The sequence below is a fragment of the Cryptosporidium andersoni genome (assembly GCF_001865355.1).
Source record: "Cryptosporidium andersoni isolate 30847 chromosome Unknown contig_18, whole genome shotgun sequence".
Classification (NCBI taxonomy): domain Eukaryota; phylum Apicomplexa; class Conoidasida; order Eucoccidiorida; family Cryptosporidiidae; genus Cryptosporidium; species Cryptosporidium andersoni.
In genome coordinates this window covers 168,903-189,236 of record NW_027122829.1, presented here as the reverse complement: position 1 = coordinate 189,236, position 20,334 = coordinate 168,903, and the positions used below count along the sequence as shown (strand labels likewise).

The 20,334-nt window shown below is 30.2% G+C and overlaps 9 protein-coding genes across 9 annotated transcripts; 3 read left to right on the top strand and 6 right to left on the bottom strand.

The window, feature by feature from the left end:
* Positions 1-239: 239 nt before the first annotated feature.
* Positions 240-935, bottom strand: cand_020150 (uncharacterized protein; the record flags this gene model as incomplete). Its single annotated transcript, XM_067212245.1, has 1 exon — positions 240-935. The coding sequence occupies one exon, from the start codon at positions 933-935 to the stop codon at positions 240-242; it is 696 nt and encodes a 231-aa protein (XP_067069151.1).
* Positions 936-2,330: 1,395 nt separating this feature from the next.
* Positions 2,331-3,266, bottom strand: cand_020140 (uncharacterized protein; the record flags this gene model as incomplete). The annotated part of the gene is made up of 1 exon (XM_067212244.1): positions 2,331-3,266. The coding sequence occupies one exon, from the start codon at positions 3,264-3,266 to the stop codon at positions 2,331-2,333; it is 936 nt and encodes a 311-aa protein (XP_067069150.1).
* Positions 3,267-3,647: 381 nt separating this feature from the next.
* Positions 3,648-6,269, top strand: cand_020130 (uncharacterized protein; the record flags this gene model as incomplete). The annotated part of the gene is made up of 1 exon (XM_067212243.1): positions 3,648-6,269. One exon carries the CDS (start codon positions 3,648-3,650, stop codon positions 6,267-6,269), a length of 2,622 nt encoding a protein of 873 aa, XP_067069149.1.
* A 489-nt stretch (positions 6,270-6,758) lies between these two features.
* cand_020120 (DNA topoisomerase I) lies at positions 6,759-8,741 on the bottom strand (the record flags this gene model as incomplete). Its single annotated transcript, XM_067212242.1, has 1 exon — positions 6,759-8,741. One exon carries the CDS (start codon positions 8,739-8,741, stop codon positions 6,759-6,761), a length of 1,983 nt encoding a protein of 660 aa, XP_067069148.1.
* Positions 8,742-10,260: 1,519 nt separating this feature from the next.
* Positions 10,261-11,451, top strand: cand_020110 (ELMO CED-12 family protein; the record flags this gene model as incomplete). The annotated part of the gene is made up of 1 exon (XM_067212241.1): positions 10,261-11,451. One exon carries the CDS (start codon positions 10,261-10,263, stop codon positions 11,449-11,451), a length of 1,191 nt encoding a protein of 396 aa, XP_067069147.1.
* A 1,113-nt stretch (positions 11,452-12,564) lies between these two features.
* On the bottom strand, positions 12,565-15,273 carry cand_020100 (FHA domain-containing protein; the record flags this gene model as incomplete). Its single annotated transcript, XM_067212240.1, has 1 exon — positions 12,565-15,273. One exon carries the CDS (start codon positions 15,271-15,273, stop codon positions 12,565-12,567), a length of 2,709 nt encoding a protein of 902 aa, XP_067069146.1.
* A 341-nt stretch (positions 15,274-15,614) lies between these two features.
* On the top strand, positions 15,615-15,908 carry cand_020090 (uncharacterized protein; the record flags this gene model as incomplete). Its single annotated transcript, XM_067212239.1, has 1 exon — positions 15,615-15,908. The coding sequence occupies one exon, from the start codon at positions 15,615-15,617 to the stop codon at positions 15,906-15,908; it is 294 nt and encodes a 97-aa protein (XP_067069145.1).
* Positions 15,909-16,015: 107 nt separating this feature from the next.
* Positions 16,016-16,843, bottom strand: cand_020080 (uncharacterized protein; the record flags this gene model as incomplete). The annotated part of the gene is made up of 1 exon (XM_067212238.1): positions 16,016-16,843. The coding sequence occupies one exon, from the start codon at positions 16,841-16,843 to the stop codon at positions 16,016-16,018; it is 828 nt and encodes a 275-aa protein (XP_067069144.1).
* A 286-nt stretch (positions 16,844-17,129) lies between these two features.
* On the bottom strand, positions 17,130-19,013 carry cand_020070 (CLPTM1 family protein; the record flags this gene model as incomplete). Its single annotated transcript, XM_067212237.1, has 1 exon — positions 17,130-19,013. The coding sequence occupies one exon, from the start codon at positions 19,011-19,013 to the stop codon at positions 17,130-17,132; it is 1,884 nt and encodes a 627-aa protein (XP_067069143.1).
* Between the last annotated feature and the right edge of the window lie 1,321 nt (positions 19,014-20,334).

The following is a 20,334-nucleotide window of genomic DNA, read 5'->3' as shown; positions in this document are numbered from 1 at the left end:
GTCATATGTACCCCAATGTTATAAATTCCGTTTAAAAAAAGTAATCTTACAAGAATATTATAATTTAAAAGAAATATTGCTTTTAAGGAAAATTACAATGAGGGTTTTGCCAATTTCACTAGCAAAATCACTCAGAAACCTTGGATAATAAATATTTATATTATAACAATCAAATTATTACATCAGTAATTCCAAGTGCAGTACAACAGTAAACTATATATCTATACAAGTTGAGAAGTTTATCTAACATAATATGGCTTCCTGCTTCTGCGACTTTTGGTAGTATGATAAATTGTGAAACTAATTCCTGTAACTGAAATAGCGATCTGTATACCTGTCAGCACTACAGATATAATATTTGCTGCCAATATAGAATCAGGTTTTATATTTGGAACGGTAGATGTAGAGGGAGTTTTATCTAATGTAGAGATTCCTTTTCCGGATGTAGATTCTGCAAAAGTATATGATAGTGGATGATGTGCATTGTATTGTAGGCTATGGTGTATTAAGGTAAATTTTGTTGAATCCCCTGTACCATGTGATATAGATCCATGAGAGCTTGATGCTGCAAGATGATTCTGGTGGGTACTTGGAACTAGATGACTCCCAAAATTAGCTACATTAGCTGAATGTGCCACATTAGTTGAATGAGATTGAATAATGTTGTTTGAATGAATACTAGTAGGATTTTGAATATGTTGGACTGGAGTATGAGAAGCATGAACTACTATAGCCTTTGCAGCATGAGATGATATTATATTCGCAGTATGGCTTAGTACTGCACTATGGGCTATTGTATTGGCATGTTTATTGATCGCATTAGATGCTAAATGACCTAGACTACTTGATATTGCATGAGGTAAGATAGTTGGTATGCATAGGATTGCCCCAGGTAAAATGGTAATACATAGGAACCACAATAAATTTATATGCATTATAACTAATATATATCAGCCAATATACCTAGGATATATTAACTTTTATAACGAGTTATTTGTCTTAATATTACTTTGATGTTTTGAAATTTGTAGTGGAGATAAGAAAAAAAAAAGTTAGCGCTAATAGTTTTCTCTAAGTGCAGTCAAGTATAAGAGCTGTATAGATAATACTTTATTGTATATAAAGCCTTAAGTTGAGATACCTGAAAAAGTATCTAACTTAGTTATTTAATTTATGATTATTTCTAATCAGTAAGTTATATTTATCTCTCCAAACTTTCTTGACAAACGTGTTATTAATACCCAAGTCCAAGCAAAAAGTGAAGACTAATACAAACAATATTTTTAAACAGGGAACTGTGTAATGCAAGATTATCTATTACCGAAATTTAGTAGCATTGTAAACATAAAATTTCTGAGTAAACTGTCAGATTATTACTTAATCTTTTTTCTTGTGCTCTTAATGTATTCCGTTATTCAAGTGTTTCTAACCTACTAAATCAAAACTTGTGACAGGTAAATCTCTGTAAATTAAAAAGCAATTTTTCATTATTCTCTATTAGCACTATTATTTTTTTTTACACAATTCCTAATAATATTTAATGAGGAGTGTTATTGCAATCATATAGCTTGTCTCTGTGATAAGACCACTATTTATAATAATTCATTTTGTGATAATGGATAGTGTATAATTCCCAATATATATGAAATGAGAGGCTATAAATTCAAATAAGATAACTGTCTAATTTAGTGCATGAAGTTTCAGAAATATTTGAGTATACTGCAGTTATAAAGATGTTGAGACTCTCAATACTAACTCTAACATTCTTGTTGAACAAAAATTGCTAATAAAATTAGTACCTAAGCAACTAAAGAAACTTATTTGTCTGTATTCTCAAGAGTTAAAATTCATGCTATGTATATCAAACTTTGTTCTTATTGAAATTAAATCGTACTTTAAATACTAGCAAGAAATTAAAGATATCTAGATAATACTCATAAATCCCAGTAATTTTCTATTTGCTACTCGTTTTGTACAAGTACAATTATTTTTTAATTTAGGATATAGTTCACAAAATGTCTAACTTTAGAAAATCTCTCTGAGACTCATTTAAACAAGAACCTAAACAAGCAAGATAGAAATGGTGAGACAACATTCTTGTGTTGCAGTTTAGATAACTGAATAATCCAGTGTTTTACTTATAGAGGAAATATTTATTAGTTTAAAAGGAATATTAGTTTTAAAGAACTTGCATATTTTCCTTGAATAGATAATAAAAGGAAAAGAAGTACATATTTATTGTGGATTTATTAAAAAAAAAAAAAAACAGTCGTTAGATAAACTCGGAAAGTTTAAATTAAGTTACTAGTTATTCTAGTATATTGACAGTCTTATCTTACCAAATAAAGCTTTCTTTTTCTACTTTTTTTAGTATGTAGAGTTAGTAGTCCAATACTAAGAGACGTTATCCCAGATGTCAAAAATATAAATGGGGTAACATAGTTAAATACTCCTATAAACTCCATAGATTGATTGGGCTGGTTTCCCGGATTAGAATTAGCTGTTGCTGTTGCTGTTGCTGCTTCCATACCTGAATTAGCACCATTATCTAGTAAAGATTGCCCATTATGTACAATTAATGAGTGAGTATAATCACTAGAGATTATATTATGTAAATCGTTTTTCGATAAGATAGATGCTACATAATTATTTATTATAGAGTTATGTGAAATTGGATTAGCCATATTTGGAGTATCAGATATGGATACGCTATCCACATTAGTGCCAGTATCAGAGTGGACATTGTGAAATATGTTCCTATGAAATTCACTACTACTAAGAGGACCATTATTAATAGAACTCGACATCCCATGATAAATCCCTAAATGTCCGTCATGTTGGTAATGGTTATTCCCGTTAATTTCAAGGTTTTGGTGGTGATGACTCTTTAAGTCCATATTATAGTTGAAATGATCAGAACTACCATGCATATGGTGCATAAATGAGTCAATATGATGTTGATGAGGTAGTGTTGGATGTAGATACATTACTGATGGATGCATAAGACCATGATATGTTGACTCTGGAAGGTTCGGAATAAGATGTTCAGTGCCAAGTTCGGGATTATAAAGATGGGTTGATTGATAAGCTTGTAATGACAAGTCAAATGAGTTACTAAGGTGATGAATGTTCACATACATACCTTGTATTGTGTGGATAATAGAGTAAGTAGCTAAGAAAGCACCGGATAAAATATTTGCAAAACCAAATGCCTTGTTGACCAAGAACCCAAAAAAAAAAGTTAAAATTGAAAGTTTATTATGCATCATAACCAAAAATATAGAGCTGTCATATATATAATCTAAACCCTCATTCAATTAAGATGTAAGTAGTAAACAGGTTTTGTAATGCAGACGTTAGCTGTTTTCTCGTTGCAAGAATCCTATAGTTTCTATCCTTAAGCGGGGAGATTGTGATCATGTATTACCTTAGATAATAAAAGTGGCAGTAAAACATGAAGTTTTTTTCCTAAAAAGCTAACTCAGTATATTAGCCAGCGAAAGTTATTACTTTTATGATAGAGATATTTTATTTGATTATTTTTATTATTGTCTCAAATTCTAAATTTGAAGACGTGATTTCAATATTTAGTTCAACAAACACATATATCAAGGAGATAACCTGGAAGTAAAAAAGGATAGTTAACAATGAATAATGATCTTAAACAAATAAAGCACTATTTAGAAACTAAAAAAGAAGATATTTCTGGTGTAACTGATACTGGGACTTGTTTAGATCCTGGTTTCTCTGATGTATATCCTGTAAAGTACAAAGGGAAAAACAGTGATCAGAATATTTGGTTTAACTACAGAACATGGTGTATAATAAACAATATCGAGAAACATGAAGTATATCAAATGGAAATATTTATGCACAAGTATTTACACTGTGAGGAGGAGACATTCGATCTTAAGAAAACTCTTGTATATCATATTGAGCATGAGAACCCACAGTACCAGCTTATAAGGGAGGATGTGCTAAGATTTCGTCCTTACATACAGACTAATCAAGCATTAATGGAATTTCCTAGCATTCCTGATGACTTCTTTGGCACAAGTGATATAAATGTAATTGCTGGAGGGGGAAGCAAGAAGTTTGATGATTTTGAGGTACTTGATTTAAATCCACACCCTTTTTTAAATAACTTGTCCTTCATTGATCGTGTAGTTACTGTTGTTATACTAGTTTGTGAGTATTTTAACTGTGACTACCTTCAGGGAATACATGATATTGTTGGATGCTTAGCATTTTTGAGAGATCAAAATAACTTACCTCTAATATATCACTTGATTTTAAGTACTAATATTATTAAAAGATGGAGTCCATTTTTTACTATTTCTAAGAGTATACCAAGTAGAATTAATTGTTCTAGGACAAATTCGTCTGTAAATCATATATTTACGTCGGATACTACTTTAAAAGATCACTGTAGAAATAATTCAGAGAATATAGATTCTGAGGAGTCATATTCGAAATTCCGTCATATTTTTGAAAAAATTAAAATTGAAGATAGCCAAACCGATATTTGGTATTTGCAGAAACTATTTGAAGATGATTTTACAAGCTTTATAGACGAAAGAAAAACTGAAAGCTTTGAAATAATGACAGAAACAACTATACAAGAAAATTCCCACAACTCTGAATATATAGATTTACATATTTCTGGAGTAAAAAGTTTAAAAACAAATTTGGATGACTCTGGTGGACAAGGAGATTCCTTTGTAGAGAATAATTTTGCAATAGAGCATTTAATTAAAATGTGTAATGTATTCCACATAATTGGCAGCTATCATATTCCGAAGATTATAGCTGAAGTAGATCAATTTATAGGTACTACAACTTGGTGTTGTAACTTTTTTGTAACTTGTGGAAGTTGTTACTTTTATGAAGTTCCCAATGTATTACTTTTCTGGCTACAATTGATGTTTTGCTCTGAGAGAACTATCTACAGACCAACAATGTACCCAGTTATCCCAGAGGGTTTGCAGATGGCAGGTTTTTTATTATCTGTATTGAAGGCTGCAAGTCCAATATTAAATCATAATATTTCATTACTTTTTACATCAGATTTTAAATTAGATATTGGGATTAACCTGAGACTGGGTATTGTAAGTACTCTGCAACCAAATTTGTTTTTAAATAAATTGAATTCAGAACCTTCTTTGATTAACTTCCAAATTGAAGAGACCCTAGCGTCTACGATAGCTAAAGATAAAAAGTGTATGGCCATTGATATATTCCAACTTATTTTGGTAATGGATAATATTCTTGTTAAAACTCCAATATCTCTTCAATTTGAAGTTCGGGATACTTTCGAAGTAATAAATCAATCAAAAAGTACTTTATATACTCATAATGAGGATCAATTTACTATTAACCGATTTATTCACGTACTGGAATCTGAGGAAATTATCAACTATGATAGTAAAACTAACCTTGAACTTTTTCAGAAGACAAACTACAAAAGTTATATAGAAGGTCCAACTCAAATAAAAAGTTGTATAACTGGCAGAGATATCATTTTAGTCGATTTACTAACACATTCACTTTTATTTAAGCAATATATTCAAGGTAATTTAGAGTCAAATTTAAACTTGAATTCACTTTCTGAAAGTAAGGATTTACTTACAAATTTATTTATTTCAAGAGATAAAAAACAAAAATATATACTAGATGAGAACTTTTCAGCTCTACTTCTACTTCCTATTTTAAGACACTGTCTCAAGTCAATTAGAATTGTAAAGATACCTATTGAAAAAGATCCAATTCACTCGGAACTTTTTATTACTCAAGGAGCACTGCAGCAATTTTTTGAGTTTGCTACTCGTCGTCAATTTACACTAACAGCACAATGCCGTCCTTCAATGTGGATTGTTGTTGGTCCTAAAACCAGTAATTTACTAAATAGTTTTTTTTCCAAAATGCTACAAAATAATATAAAGGGGGTTCAAACTATTTGCCCAGGTGATCTAATAACAACTTTACTGAGCCACCACTTTAGTGGTGGAAATAGTATGGATATGATATGGGGAGATATTGTCAGTAGCTCACTGATTAATCAAGTAACTTTACTTGGTAAACAGGAATATATCTGTGAACAAATCCAGAGTCTCTTAGCACATCAAAATAAAATCAAAAACTTGAATAGTGAGGATAAAGTTACTGAGGGAGAAAAATATACTAATATTTCATCTTTGAGTGATAGTCGGAGTTCCGAAAACAATAGCTACAACTTAGAATTGTTAAGTGAACAATATGATATTGATTAATAAGTATTATATATAAATCTATTTATGAAGAAAATAAACAAATTTAGTATTTTAGAGATCTCATACTGAAATAGACGGAAAATTTACAAATATCAGTGATTTATACTTAAATATTGAAGAGAAATAACGAAATATTTAATTATACCCAAGAAATGTGATGATTTATGTTAAATTACATTATGGAAGGATTTTAATTTAAATGTTGGTAGAACAGTTCGCTTAACACATGTAAAAGCGACGCAGAACATAGAATACGGCAAAAAGTAAAATAAACTATTGGTAATTGTTGATCTATCCTATTTTATTGAAATTGATAGTTCTTGTTTAAGTAGTAAATATAAGTTATAATTTGATTAAGTGGATTGAATAATCACTACTTCTAAGAGTTATCACTCAATTAAATTACAATTACAAATTGTAATAACAAAATCTAAGTGATTAGATTGTATAGATGCTGCTAGGAAATTACTATCGAACTTTGCCAGTTTACTAAAATGAAAAATCAGATCTAGTATACATAGCCCAAGGGAACTTTGTTCGGAGACTCCTATTGAATACTTTGTCAATTGGTAATTCATATTTTTTACAAAATGCTACAGATATCCTCGGGTCCATATAATTTAACTTCGAAGTATTTAGAGATACTGTCTTATTATCATCCTTTATTTTTATCTTTAATTCCAGATTAGATAATTTTGTTTTTATGGAATCCAGCTTCTTCTGGATAATTTCTGAGTTTGAACTCAAGTTTATAGGAAATTTGCGTGGTTTTCCATTGAAAGAAGTTTCAGTAGATAATTTTGGAAGATCTTTTAATGTAATTGACTTGTTAGGATTCTTTTTCAACAATCTTAAATATATCTCACATATTTTCAGATCTTCTTGAAGCTCCAATTGTTGTTTCAAGAGCTTTTCCATAGAAGATTCATGCTGTTTTGGGATAGATCTTTGATGATTACATAAAATAGCAACTTCTCTATTTGCGTCATTATAAAAACGTAAAATATCATTTACATTTGTAATATCTACAATATTGTTCAAATTTGAGCTTAATAGATCATCTTGTTTTATATCATCACTCTTTATTCCAAATTCATTCTTAACTAAGTCAAGGTTGGACTTTGTAGTTTGATTACTGAAATTAGTCAAACTTCTAAGTTTTAGAAGTTCTCTTTCTAAAGTAATTGAAGCATTGAATGTACGGAATACTTTAGCAGAAAGTTCCGGCATTATAGACTTTAAATATTGGTTTAAAGAACTCATATTTATTTGATCAAAAACATTTTCATGTTTTTCCTTGTTCTTGCAGAACAGCATTAAATTGTAAAAAGCTGCTGCATCAATGCAGACAGTATTGAAATATCTAATAGAGTCCTTACCCAAAAAATCCAATGTTATTGACTTGTTGTCTTCATTAAAGGAAATATGTTCTACTCTCAAAGAACAACAGCCTACAGTATCTGCTTCTTCCTCAATATCCTTTTCTCCTCCTACTCTTAAAGCTAAAAAGTCTATCAAATAAGTAGCAGTTCCTAATTGTCTGTGAATAATATCATTACTTTTCATCTTTTTGTTATAGTCATCACGTATATCATGGATAAAATTCTTGAGTTTTCTTGCCTTCTCATATTTGTTATAATCACTCATCCCCTTAAATCCACTTGATGCCGATAAAAAAATGTACTTAAACTGATTATTAATACTGTCCTTATAATATGCTAACCAAGTTACATTACTATCGTGAAAAACATCTTTCCAAGCATGTCCAATTATGCTTGAATCAACTTTTGGTACCGGAGCATCTTCGGCAACATTTAATGTTACTTCTTCGGAAAATATTCTTTTTTTAAGCATTCCAGACTTGGGATGTTCTCCACGTCCTCTAAAAAGCCCTGGAGGTTCTATTCTAAAATTACCAACTTTTTCTTTTATCCAATCAACTAATGCATAAATATATGGTGATTCACTTTCATTCTTTATTCTCTTCTGTTGTTCCTTTTGTTCTTTATTCATACTCTTTTTGCGCTCCTTCTCCTCATCAAAGTACTCTTTTATTAAAGAAAAATCACATTTATCCCAATTACAATTTTTGTACAAAATATGACCTTTGGGAATTGAGTTAATGAAGGCTTCCTTAGCATTCTTTACAAACTTTTCTTTGGAAGACCATTCAGTATCTAAAATTTGAGCCCAATAAGTTGCGATCTCCTCCGATTCATTTGGTAGCTCAATCTCTTTCCCATCATAAATAAGTGGTACTTTGTGTGCTTGATACGGAGGTGCAAACATCACACCATTGTGTTCCAAATAATCCCACTGAATGCTTGATTCATCTTTAGCTGGTCTTTCCCACCATTTATTCAGAGGTTCATAGTCAATTTCTGTCTTGCGAATAACCTTTCTACGTTTCGCACAAAAACTAACTGTATCAGTGAGATTTGACACTACTAGATTAGTTGTACTACCATCCATCTTCCTTATAGAAGACTCTGTTTCTATGTAGTTACTTGATAGTATTTAAGCTTAAATATTCTAAATGTCCCATCAAAGTTAAATCAGTATGCGCCATTAACTCAGAAAACACTGTAGGAATAGTTTAAAAAAAACTTTAGAAGGCTTATCTAAAGGTTGCTAGTAGTAATATAATTTTTTACTAATATTCTTATATATATTTCTATTACTGATTATAATTAGTGATTTATAGATAACTGTGTGCAATAAGACAATATCACACCACTTTTACACCCCATTTACAGCCAATAGAAATAGCTTATTTGTAGGTTAAGAAGATAGAAAAAATAATAAAACTTTATTTTTTAGATATTACGTGTAAGCTACCATGGGCAATATTGTAGTGGTTAGCACTCAGAATTTTTGCCTGTGCTTACCACCTCTACCATTCTCTCTTCAATATGCATTCTACGTTGTATGTCTAATCGATTTCCTAACTGCTTGCCATATTGTAATAGCTTTTATATTTGGACTAAGAAGTGGTATTCCAGTAATATTATTTGCTCTTATATCTACAATATTTGGTTTGGTGGGACTATATTCTATCTATTATTCAGACAGTAAATTTATGTATATTTATACAATATACACATATATAAGGATGTGTTTTGATATACTTACAATTCTTGTTATTTTTGTCCTTTTTTGCCTAATATACTTGTCCAATACAATAACTTACGATATATGGTTAGAAAATCAAAAAACTTCTCTATGGGGTTTCAAAATCTTTGCGGATTATTTATCAACTATGTTATTGAGAGGAGAACCAATAAGCATTCAAAATTTTAACCAGGGTTCAGTTTTTTTCGAGGCAAGTATGAGTGTGTGGTTAATCCTTTTTGGAATTTCAATCTTTTTAATTGTCGTTAGAACCATATTTTCTTATATAGCCTACTCTATGACAGAATACTTGATTAATTCTAAGGAGCCCTGTGTACAAAAAAAAATGGATATTGTTTAGAAGTTTAAAACTTGCAATATTAGTGTGTCAACAAATATAAAAAAAAAAAAAAAAGGAGAAAAAAAAAGATGTAGCTTTCTCAGTAAAACGTAAAGCTACCTACTGTGCAATTCTGATATTTAATTATATAAAAAAATAATGAAATCTCAGGGATAAATATAAAATAAATCTCAAGCTATAATTAATTTCAATAAATAGATAGTATTTATTAAGTTTAGCTGATATTAGAAAACAAGAGTTTTATTAGGACAATAGGAACATGTAAACTTCTAAAGTTTATAAGCAACAAAATAATTATAAGAGCTTAGTTTATATATAGAAACCCCATGTTACTAAATATATTTATATCCTTATTACATAGCGTATAGGAGTACAAAAAGTCACTTTAGTACCGAAAAACTTACAATTACCTAAGTTTGAGCGCTAGTGCTACAAGTTCCACATGACCCGCTTATACCTTACTGCTTTGCATGCAAAGTATTATGTAAGACATACCTAATAGTTAAGTGGTCAGAGAATATGGAAATAAGAGATACAAGTTTAGCAACTAATTTAACTACTGTAAGGATCCCAGTTCAGGTATCATATATCCCTGAGGTAACAGTAAAGAAGTCAGTAAATAAAGAAGATGAAGAGGCTCCAACAATAATTCCGTTGCAGTACTCCAACTTTAAATATTCATTATTAAGCAAAATATTTCAACATTCAACAAAAAAAATTGACATTTTTTTTTTATGTAAATTTAGACAAAAAAGGCTTATTAAATCACTACAAAGTAAGTGTGCTATCCCAGTAAATCCTATAAATCCCATTCATGAACAGCTATTGCGAGATTATTGGGCTCTTTCATATCCTGATAATCCCGAAATTAATTCAGTATCTAGCTATTGGAAGTTACTTGGTTTTAGTGGAGAAAATCCACACAATGACTTTATTTTTGGTGGGCTTGTGGCTCTACAACATATGGTATATTTTGCTGAGCATTACAGAGGAATTTTCCGTAAAATTTTGGGGGAATCTCAAAGATATCCAAGTGATGGGTTGAGTTCAAACGCTCTAAATATGAAAAAAACAATAAGCACTCTAAGTTCATCTTTTTTTTGCTCACAGAATACTAGCGCTCTGACAACTCCATGCAATCGTACTCCAAAGAGCTATGGCAACAAGATTTGGAGCTCAAGCCCCAGTCTCTTGTCAACTCCAAAACGTATAGAAACTGAAGAAATGCGCAAGTCAAATATTCAGAGTTATCCATTAGTACTTCCAAGGATATCTGAATCTGCATCATCTCATTCTAATGCAATAGAATGTGAAGATATTGAAACTAGAGAAATCCCAGTTTCTTATCCACTCTCAATTGCACTTATTAGTATATCTATTATGGTATGTTTGTATCTTAGATTACTCCCTTGTACATATAAAATACCTGGTTTAGCAAATAAGGTTGCTCCTAGTAAGGTCCTTAGAAATTTCTCCAAATTATATACTGATTGTTCCAAAAATATCCTAGCTGAGCTATTCAGTGTATGTGCAATTAGAATGCATTCTGAATGGGTTGATATTATAAAGTACTTGGGTCCTGAGATAGCAGTAAGGGAATTTGATAAAGCTCTTCGCAACGTACAAGCTGCTATGATATCTAACTTGGAAAGTCTTCCTAAAGATATATTGGAATTAAGAACAATATGTAATATGCAAAGATATCTATAAATCCCTTTATATTTGTTAAATTTATTGGTAAATATGCAAACAAATACTCAATAATAGAATAGATATGTGGAATTATATTTAGCAAAATTCAATTAAAAGTTATAAGGAATTTTATCTTATTTGTCCTGCTATAGCTACAACTGTTATTTCAATAATTACTCCCGACATCAGTAGTTTGATTAATACTTTAATATATATCAAGGGATTTAAGATGAATCTTCAATATTAATGATTGTCCCTTAGCAATCATAAAGATGCAATATATTGTAAAATTACATTGAAAGAAAATCCCTCCAACCTTTATTTGAAAGAATACTTGATATTCAAAATACTGAGGTTCAATGACTTATTATTCACCTTTTATTTCATAGCATTATATCATATATCCTAGTTAAGGAGGTAATCACTTGTGTTTTTTTTGTTTTATAAGACTACTTTTAATAATTTCAAACATATCAACAATACCTAAATATCTTTTAAATTTGTAAATGCAATTAGTAAAGAAAATTATATATCGAATTACCAATGAAAGTAATTTAATTTTCATAACATTACTGAGAATTTTTTCTTTCAATTTCTTTATTCGTGAGAATTAGCATTTTACACAATAAAGTTATGAGGAAATGTGATCTGTATCATATCTTGATTACAGATAAGTAATAATTTAAATAGTTTGATATATTTAAAAATGAGATCTTTACTAATGTCAACTATTATCACACTTATTTAATTATTCTATCTTTCTAATTCAATGGTACGAAAATGTGTTATATGCACCATTATTATAAGCCATACCTGCATTTACCCAGTTTAATAGTTTCTTATTAAATTAATTTTACAAGTTAACTAGTAATTGTGATATAAACATATCCTATCTCGATGATACTACGAGATCACCAGCCTTCTCAATATTATAACATTTCGAAATACAAAATAGCTAAGGCATTAGTTGAATGAATTAGGAAGCTTTTTACAACAATTCCAGACAAATTAATGCTTTTTTATATATAGATATGAAAATAAAAGAGGAGTAAGGAAGATAAACAGGAAGTAATAATAGATAATATATATTGATAACAATAAGGAATTGACTAACATTAATTTTGTAACTAACTATTGAAAGTTATTCTGTTCCTGATTGTCTATTTCAAGTGATAAATCTCCTCCCTGTTGTATAACTCGAGGCATTCTTGGTCTTCTTCCTAAGGTTGTAGTAGAATCATTATCTAATGTTGGATTTATCATTACCTGTTGAAAACTAGGTATTTCTTCGTCACGTAACTGGTCCAGATTCAAATTGCTATTATACAGCTGTTGTAAACTAATCCTATTACTATTTATTCTTTGGAGGAATAAATTTTCATATAGAGATATATTACTACTTGTATTCAGTGGCGGTGTACTTATTGAATTGGTTACTGTAGTCTCTGACTCGGGTTCTATCTCGCTGCTATTAAGAATACTTACTAATGTCGCTGCATTTACGAGATTTGCAGCTGTGATAGCATTCATTTGAGAAATAGTTGAGATATTTAGATTGGGAAAAGTGGAATTATTTAAAGATGGCAAAATAACCGAAGAATTAATACCATCACTATATGGCCATATTAGATTGTTAGGTGTTACGGATATAGATTGACTAAGCATTGGAGTAGCTTGATTTGATGTACCATTAGCCAAATTACTAACTTGGTTACCTGGGCTTATTGGAATGTTTGAAACAAATTCGGAAATATTACTGCTTAGGAAGGGTATGGCATTACCAAATATAAATGGTATTATCTCTAGCTTGCATTGTCCTACCTTAATTACCATACCGGGATGTATTTTTAATGGGTCACTAAAAGGCTTTAATCTCAAGAATGTACCTAAAGTTGAAATATCTTTAACATGCCACTTTGACAACTTTGTTATGTCTCTATTTAGGAAATCAACTCTAGCTCGATTCTGATCTGTAATAGTAGAATCTTGTGGGCTATAGTAGAATATACAGTGCTCCCTACTTATATAACCATTGTTCTCTGTAACTTCAACTTTTTTTAGTCCTAACGCACCAACACTACCTCTACCAAATACCATTCCATATGGGTGTACTATTACGGACCAGTATTTACCATTTTCCAGCATTACAGCAGTATCACAAGGAGGCTTTTCGCTAGCAATTAGTGGAATGTATATTTCAAGATATTCGTCTATTTCCTCCAGATCTAGCTCTTGCAATGATAAGGGTAAAATATGGTCTTTCATTGGTGAATATTCGGGAATTTTATCACTCTTCAGGTGCTCATAAATATTGTTATTATTGGAATATGTCATAGAATTCTTATCCAATTTAACCTGGTGATCTCCTGAGTAGTGGTCGATATTTATAACTAAACCAAGTTTCTTGCTCCAACGCAGTTTCGGCCATTCACTCTTTATTAAAGGATTATTTCTATGGGGATTCTTAATGTCAAGTGTAACTTCTTTGACTTTTCTTACATTTATGACAAGCTCAATACGATCTGCTAAATGAATAACTTCTCCAGAAAGTAGCTGGTGTCTAAGCGGAATTTTTAGCATTGTTCCAATGCTACTTCCTAAGTCAATAATCCCAAGATTCCAGTCTTTATTTTGGTAATTAGAATAAATATTATTATGAGTTTCTTCTATATTGTAGTCTGAGCTCGTGAATTGTTGAGAAAAAGTGGTCTTTATGAATTTGAAATGATCTTGAATATTGACAATTAGCAAGTGATTAGTACTTACTGAAGAATGTGGTATTTGTATGGTAGATTTTGAGTGCCTACCTAAGTCCCATGGTAAAGAAGTTCTTATTAATCCAAGATCGTATATTTTTGGATCTATTCTGTGAATCCTATCACTAAGAACTCTTATAATTGGGTAAGAGGTAGAGTTAATAAAGTGATTTTGCCCTATTTGCAGTATTGTTGGTTTCTGAGCAATACACTGCTCAACCCATTGTTTAATAGAGTTTTTAAAGTTTGAATGATTCTCTAAAGAAAATATAGCCGATGAATTTGGGTTATTATAGTCAGGATCATCTTTAAAAGGTAGAGGTGAGCAACCAATACATTGTGTTAAAATCTGAGTCTCAATAGGACCCATCATGTAAATGCCATTTGACCATATTAACTTTGATATATCCTTATTTTCAGACTTAAGGATTAAGCTTGAGAATTTATCAATAATACATCGTGCCAAGTCTTCAGCAAAAATAACACCTACTCCAAGAACTTCATCTGCAAGAATTCTTCCAAACAATGTAACAGATATAGTTGGCTTACAAAATATTAGATACCACCATCTAGGTCTTTCAGTTCCAACGAGAATACTCTCTTTTAAAAAATCATACTCATTGAGTTCAAGTAAATTTCTACTTTTCTGCAGACTTAATAACTTGACAATACTATGAAGTATAGTATTAGTGCTGAAATTAAAACCAATGGGTTGTCTACAAACTGGGCAATTTTTTCCTAAAAGTTTATCATGTGTAATGCAGTATCTACAGAAAGTATGTCCGCAGGGAATTGTAACAGGTAAACAAAAGCGGTCAAGGCATACAGGACAAATCAATTCATTCATAACTTTTTTAGCAATACCATCATTATTATCCACTGTAAACAAAGATTTTTCAGAAATATTTGCTTCTTGTTTCATTTGAAATCTTAATTCCCTTGAATTTAGGGGTATTATATTTAAAGTACTCTTGCCTCTATTATTTTGTACTACACAAGACTCATCAACAATATGTTCATTACTATCACCACATATCATAGTATTCATATCATATTGATGTAATTTGGAGTTGTCATTCAACATACTTTCTAGTTTCTCGTTAATTTTTAGATATACCTTGGCTTTTAACTAGTAATACTTGGTTTTACTACAAGTATATTGCATTTTAGTTCATATACAAAGGAATTCAGCCCAATTTATTATGTTACGGGCGTATTTATATTATATATCTAGTAGTAATTTATTTATTAAAGATATATTTAATTATGCCTTAACTCTAAATAACATTATTTGGATCATGCAATTGACTAGTATCAGGCGGGGTCATTTTGCCGCGAGGTACCTATTCGTTGGTTTTTTTATTTTGGAGGAATAAAACTTAGAACTGTTGATCACTTAGAAACCTATTACTACTTGTTTAGCCCATGAAGGTAAGACTTGAATTTACCGGAGGTTTGGAACTCCTTACTGGTAACAAATCAATATTTGATTTAGACTGGCTTGAAGAAGATAGTTTTTCCATGAAAAAATTAATTTCATACATCAAAGATACAGTTATTGAATCAAGAAAAGATTACTTCATAGATAGTGATGTAAAAATAAAGCCTGGAATCATTGTATTAGTAAATAACTGTGACTGGGATATTGTAGGAGGGGAGAATTACCAGGTGAAAGATGGAGATTTGGTGACATTTATTTCAACATTGCACGGTGGCTAGGTTTACGGTTTTGCAAATATTTTTACCATAACATAAATTCACAAAGTCAAACGCATCTAGTGAATTAGAGGTCATTATAGATTAGTAAATAGTAAGTTAATAAATATTTAAATAGGAAGAGGAATATCCCTTTGTCCAAGTAATTTGGCACGTATGAAATAGAACATGAAATGAGCTAGGATAATTATATTAAGAAATTCAGTAGTAATATGTAACTTCCTTCCGGGAATACTTGTATACTTAAATAAAGGATATGTTACCCAGTATAGAAGCATTAGGATTCTTGCAAGTAAAATAAACACAACAAAGTGAGCCAATAGAGATGATACTTTACGAGGTTTCTTGTTGTAAAACATATAAAGTTGAGGCACTAGAGCAAAAGTGAGCTGCATATCAATATAACACTCCCAGAATGAAAGTAACATAGGTAAATGAGATCTTCTGAAGAGGAAAAGGGGGATACTTGCCAAAAGAGAAATTAAGTATGCTACAATCCAGTGAAATCTCTTGGCTAATGTATGAATCTTCCTTTCCAATACATCATTCTTATTTGTCTTTCCTATAATACTTTCAAAGATGCGACTTGCCACATTTAATCCAAAGGTATCTTTTTCTTCTTCATATGAATCGTAGAAAGAGAATATTATATAGGAAAATGTAGCTAGTGAAATTAATACTGTCGAACAATCACATATATAGAAGTCAATACCTAAAGGTACTTTAAAGTAAGCTGTCATTACTATTAAGATGAGCACATGATTTAATTCTGTTAGTACCAACATACATAGCGTTTGTAGAGACAGACCAGCTGCGTTTTGATCACGATGAAGTTTTAAAAACAAACTACAATAGCCTAAAAGCCAAGATACTGCTGTAGCATAGTTAAATATGTCATGTATATATGAGAATTTGTAAAGAACTGGCGAATTTGACATGTATTAATTTGATATATAAAGTTTCTCCACTCGTGTTCCTATGCCTTCTATTATAGAGGATAATTGCCGCAACTGCTCATCAACTAACCCAGATAAAAAGTAAATAGTCTAGACTACACTATGTAAAGAGATTTTTAGTATATTTTAATCCTACTTCTGCATATTGAAATGTAACTATTATAACCACATTTAATATGTTACTAACAATATACAGAACTGAGTGGAGTTAGTTATTAATTAGTATTTCTCTAGTTTAAAGCCTATTACTACATGTTTAATATTCTACCTAATTTTGATTCTTAGTGGAATTTCGAAGTCTAATACCCTCATAATTTAGATTAGTCTCTTTACTTGATGTTATATCTTCTATTTCCTCCATATTCTCATCTCTTTCTTCTACTATATTGGTAGTTTGAACTAATTCACTATCTCTAGACAAATGTCCACGTGATTTATCCTCAGAATAAATCCAGCGTTGGTATATGTAAATTATAAAGATAACATCATCTCTGAAACAAGCTAATCTATGCATCCAAGGCATATCTATAATGAAAGAAAAGATATCATCAATAAAAGTATTTAATGCCTTGTATATAAGATATCTCCATGGTAAGTGATCTACAGATTTTAATTTATAATTTATATATAGCTGAGGAGTCATCATAATAAAGCCAAATGTATATACTGTGCCAGCAAGAACAGATATAAAGAATGAATACCAGCTACGGTATTTGTAGTGATTGAGACAGTAAATTGCATAACCAAATGTACATGGTATTAACATGATTGACATATATTTTATTGCCACATAGTCGTAATGTCTGGTTAGAGTTTCAGAATTTTTTAGGTGTTTATCTGTGTCTGAAGTATCATTGAATACCTGTTTAAAGTTTATATATGGGAATTTTTTGGAAAGAACAAATATTTTTGCCTTCCACATTTTCCAAGCTGAAATTGATATTCCAATAAAAATCTCTACAAGTAAAATCCAACTTGTCTCATTTGAATCCAATAAATATAACCCAATAATGAGTTCCGATATAAAGGAAGCAAAAATTGAAAATCCACTTAGACCGTGCATTGATTCATTATTGTGCCAAAATGAAATGTCATTCTTAAATGCTAAAACCTGGAAAGATGAATGTAGTACGAAAAAAACAAAACTAAACATCAAATAGTATCTATTAGTTTCAAGAAAAATTCTCTTAATCATAAAAATGTCTCTTTGGTTTTGGCCTAGACCATAATGATTTTGAAACTCCCAGGAATCTACCATTTGTCTTTGGATAGAATATTTAAACAAAGTAAATGTATCAAAAGTTAGAGTCAAATTTAGTGGTTTTCCAATCAAGGTTGAATTTAGGGCAACAAAATTCTTCTCAATGCACCAGAAGTCAGATGGGTATACAATAGGTAAGTATACTCCTAGGTTGATGCTATATTGCATATATGATAGTGGTGGTATATGAGCTTGTTTTGTTGAGTATGTTTGCTGGTCAAATATAACCCTTAGATCTATGGAGTTTTTCCAATACTTTATCATATCCGTTTTTCCAGATGTATTTTTGATATCTAAGGTTGTTTTGGAGGGATTATCTAGTAGATTCACTAAGGAGTCTTCTTGAGATAATTTAGGCATCCACTTCACTAATGGAATATGGTTCATAGGAATTAGTTCCTTGTTTTTATGTGGAAGAAGAGTCATGATTAAGTGGGCTGAAATATTTAGTTTTTCATCAAATAATTTTAAAGGGGGTATTATTGTTACGTTTTTTGCTAAACTACTTGACATACTTGTATATTCTAAGTCCTCAAGTTCCCATACATTGTAATTAAGAAGTTTAGAAGAGTTTGAAGTATTCCCCATCATAATTAGATCTTTACTCAACTTTTCAAGTTCCATACTTGAGATATCTTCGCCAAAAACAATATGTGCGTACATGTCAAATCTATCTCCAGGAGAGAAGAAGTTATGTAATACTGGTAAAACTTCGCCTCCAGATGTCTCTACTGCTACCTTATCTTTTTTTCTACCCATAAAATAGCTTATCGCTATTTGAAATAAGATCATTCGTAAGGCAGTACCTAATAATCCAGAAAACCAACTCCTTTCATCTTGAGAGCTCTCTCGCATAGAGTCATTTGTTTCAGATTGTAGCTGACTTGACATCTAGTACTCTATAGAATAGTTGAGTATGAATTTGTCTACTTGTGTGTGTTTGTTCCTTAACTAACCCCCTCTACTTGGAAAAAATAGCCCTTAATAGTTAGTATTTACCCGGTTCCAGTTTCTACCGGGAAAATAAATATGGACGATCTCAAATCCGTCTTTTTTTGACTACTATTTTAGGTTAAAAGCTTATATATTGAATTAGATTTAGATACTTGATATATAAATTTGAGTTTTCCTACAAAGTTATTATGATTCCTTTTGAGTGAATATTACTTATAATTTAGTAGGTTTTATATTACAGACTATATTTATTTTTTTTTAAGAAATTAAGGGAATTAATATAAGGATATTGAGCTGTAGTTACTTAATGCTATATCTTTACTACTAAGGAGCTATTTGGAACATTATATCAAGAAATATCTCTAGATATAAGAGTTTTATTACTAATAAGAACTGTTATAAAAATTATTATATGTTGAAATTATACATTATTTATTTTAAAACAACAAATATGAGATATATTTTTTGTTTAGTTATATACAACTCCTCACACTTTTTCTTTCAAATATATTCATATTGTTATTAATTAGTATATAAGCATTTATTCTTAACAAATCTGGTTTGATCTTTATACCTGCAAAATATTGATATTGCAAAATAACTGTTGTGTAATACATATAATTTTTCATTAGTACTTTAAGAAACATCTACAGTCTTAGTATAAGAAGTACTTAATTAAATAAGGTTATTAAAAATCTTTAAAGTTATTTGACTTATACTTGTTTAGATGTCTTATATGTACCTTTTAGATATACATTGTAAATATCTCTACTTAATTCCAGAATAACATTGGCATTGAGTTCATAATAAAAAAAATTAAATATTATATTTATTTGTGTTTCCTTGAGAACTATTCAAGTAGATTTAATATCTATTGGTAAACTTCCTAGTATACTTAGTATTCCTCCTAAATATTAATTGAGTAACCAACAAAAAATACACTTCCCTAATTTTTTGGTAATATATTAAACCACTTTAGATATTTTCAAGATAATGAGTTCATATCCTATCTTTAATTTCTTACTGAAAGGAGAGTGTCTGGTATTGGAAGTATTAATTAGCTTTTTCATTTATAAACGAACAGAAAGGGTTGATTAAGTTTATTTCTCTGTAGATTTAGGATATTATTGGATGTTATTGTAAATTTATATATTAACAATAAAGTAGTACTTGCATTTAACTGAACTGAAAATAAACTTCATAAATAATAAACAAGAAATAAACTGATTTATGTAGCATTTTAGCCCTTTAAAATTAG